We start from the raw sequence: 2,084 nt of genomic DNA, 5'->3' as shown, positions 1-2,084 counted from the left end.
GGTACAGATTAGAACAATGCTGCAAGACTCACATACACACCCACTTCTGTATTATTATTTTGTTTTAATAGAAAAATACATTGCTGACATAAGTCAGCACTGAGCCCTCCCAGCGTATCGGAACGCTCTACACCGTGGACTCACGACGCCTAGACTGACGGCGTTTAGAATGTGTTAGGGGGGGGGTGCTCGGGACGGTTAAAAAACCATTTTCAACACACAGCTGGCATCTTTCATATTCAATAAGTCCTGTATTAAGGACGTAATACATCTCACATTTATATTATTATTTCTTCTTCTACAAACGTTTTTTTCTACAATGTATGTGCTTTTGATTTAAAAAACACTGCGGAGAACTTGAAAAAATAAAATAAAATAAAAGATTTGTAGTTCAACGAAAAAGCCGCTCCACCTCCGCCCAGTTTATTGCAAATGAAGTGATAACCTCTGAACAGCAACACACACTTCATATGGCACAAGCATGTTAGAATGACCTAAATGCTCTCGTCGTCGTGGGTTAATATCAAAACCATACCACCACCATATCAAAAATTTAGACATAATCATCATTCAAACATGCAGCCTAGCAAAAAAAACAAAAAAAAAACCCGTCTGGACCCCTGGGTGAAACGCCAGAATCAAATAAAAAGGTCTTCATCGCCACCGAACTAATAAACTTCAAGAATTCCCGACAGGAGGCGCGAGACAAGACTTCAAATCCTTGTTCATTCAAGGAATCTCGCGAGGAAACGCCGCGCGCGGCTGGCACTAGAAACTCTCCAGGTTCAACATCGGCACCCTGAGCTCGTGGACTCGCCGCCATTGGTGGGGGGGGGAGCTGCAACACTTGCATGTTTACATTTGGTTCGGTTTGCGTTCACACTGCAACAGTCAAAACACCGCCCCCTTTCACGTTAGACCTCGACCGCGTGGCGTAACAGCATTTTCAGATCAAGTTAAAAACTAAACGGGGTTTTCAAGCACTCTCAGGCTTTTCCCTCCGACCCACTTTTATTCTAGCTGCGCCTCCCTCGTCGCTTAAGACATCTGATGTGCTTTATATCCTAGTGAACCGTCGGCTTTGGCACACTCTCTGCTGAGGCCTACAACAATACTTTGTCAAGTCCTGATAACTACTGGTTAGTTCCACCCACAGGAGGGTAGTTTGTAGCGTAATACTTTATATAGAAACACTAGTAGGTTCTCTCAAAAAAGAGTGAGAAAAATCGACACGTGAAGGCGTTCTCTCTGCAGCCCTTTTGCCTCCCCCCCTCCCCCCCGCCCAAACCATTTGTCCCACTATAAATCCAATAAATATTGCTTTAAACAAGGGGGAAAAAAATCGTTACAAAACCAAAAAAATAAAACAAAATAAACGTAGTGGCGTCAAAAACTCTGAAAACACAATCCCCCCTCCGTCCCCGTCCTCAGATCAGATAAGGAAGAAAAAAAAAAGTATGACAGGGAGTGAATATAGTGAGTAGTGTTCGTTTTAACAAATGGCGCTGTGGCGAGTAGAACGTCCGTGGTCAGTCAGTTCGTCACTCCGACTTCATTAAAAAATCGTCTTCTCCCTCCACACCCCCGTCTTTCTGTTCTCCCCCCGTTGGCCGGAGGTGATCATGCTCTGTTGATCAAGCTTGACTCTAACCCCGGCTCACTCCTCCCGCCCACCTTCACTTCTCCCGCCGCTCAGAGAGGAGGGGGGGGGGGGGGCGGGGTCTTGTTCAGTATGGGCGTAGGCTTTCCGCTATGCAGGACGCGTACGACTATTGCCGGGAACAGACCGTGGTCCCGTTCCACGCCCTTCTACCATCGTCGTCCTGCTTCTTGCTGACTAACGATGATGGCGCCTCCTGGAAACGAGAGCTATCCTCCTTGCGCGGGCGTAGTCGTAGATGCCACCACTGTGGTGGGGCGGTTGGGGGGGAGAGAGAAGAGGTTCAGGTAAAATCGTAAGGTTGTTTCTTCACTCGTCCTTGTCGGGCAAGTGGAAGCGAAAATCTCTACTGCTCAAATGTCAATCTTTTTACTGGCCCCTATACATTATTTACTTGGTAACCGTTACCCTGAAGGTATCTATC

General features: G+C 46.6%; 1 protein-coding gene across 12 annotated transcripts in view; it reads right to left on the bottom strand.

Moving 5' to 3' along the window:
- Positions 1-1,834: 1,834 nt before the first annotated feature.
- abi2b (abl-interactor 2b) overlaps positions 1,835-2,084 on the bottom strand; it is a 25,510-nt gene continuing 25,260 nt past the window's right edge. For all 12 annotated transcript variants that reach the window (XM_032506538.1, XM_032506542.1, XM_032506539.1 and 9 more), the window contains one exon: positions 1,835-1,907. In XM_032506538.1, coding sequence (XP_032362429.1) covers positions 1,870-1,907 — 38 coding nt within the window. In that variant the 3' untranslated portion in view covers positions 1,835-1,869. The remainder of the gene's footprint in view (positions 1,908-2,084) is intronic.

The sequence above is a fragment of the Etheostoma spectabile genome, chromosome 24, assembly GCF_008692095.1.
Source record: "Etheostoma spectabile isolate EspeVRDwgs_2016 chromosome 24, UIUC_Espe_1.0, whole genome shotgun sequence".
NCBI classification, from domain to species: Eukaryota; Metazoa; Chordata; class Actinopteri; order Perciformes; family Percidae; genus Etheostoma; species Etheostoma spectabile.
Note: the sequence above shows the minus strand (reverse complement) of the source record. Positions and strands in the feature narration are given on the sequence as shown.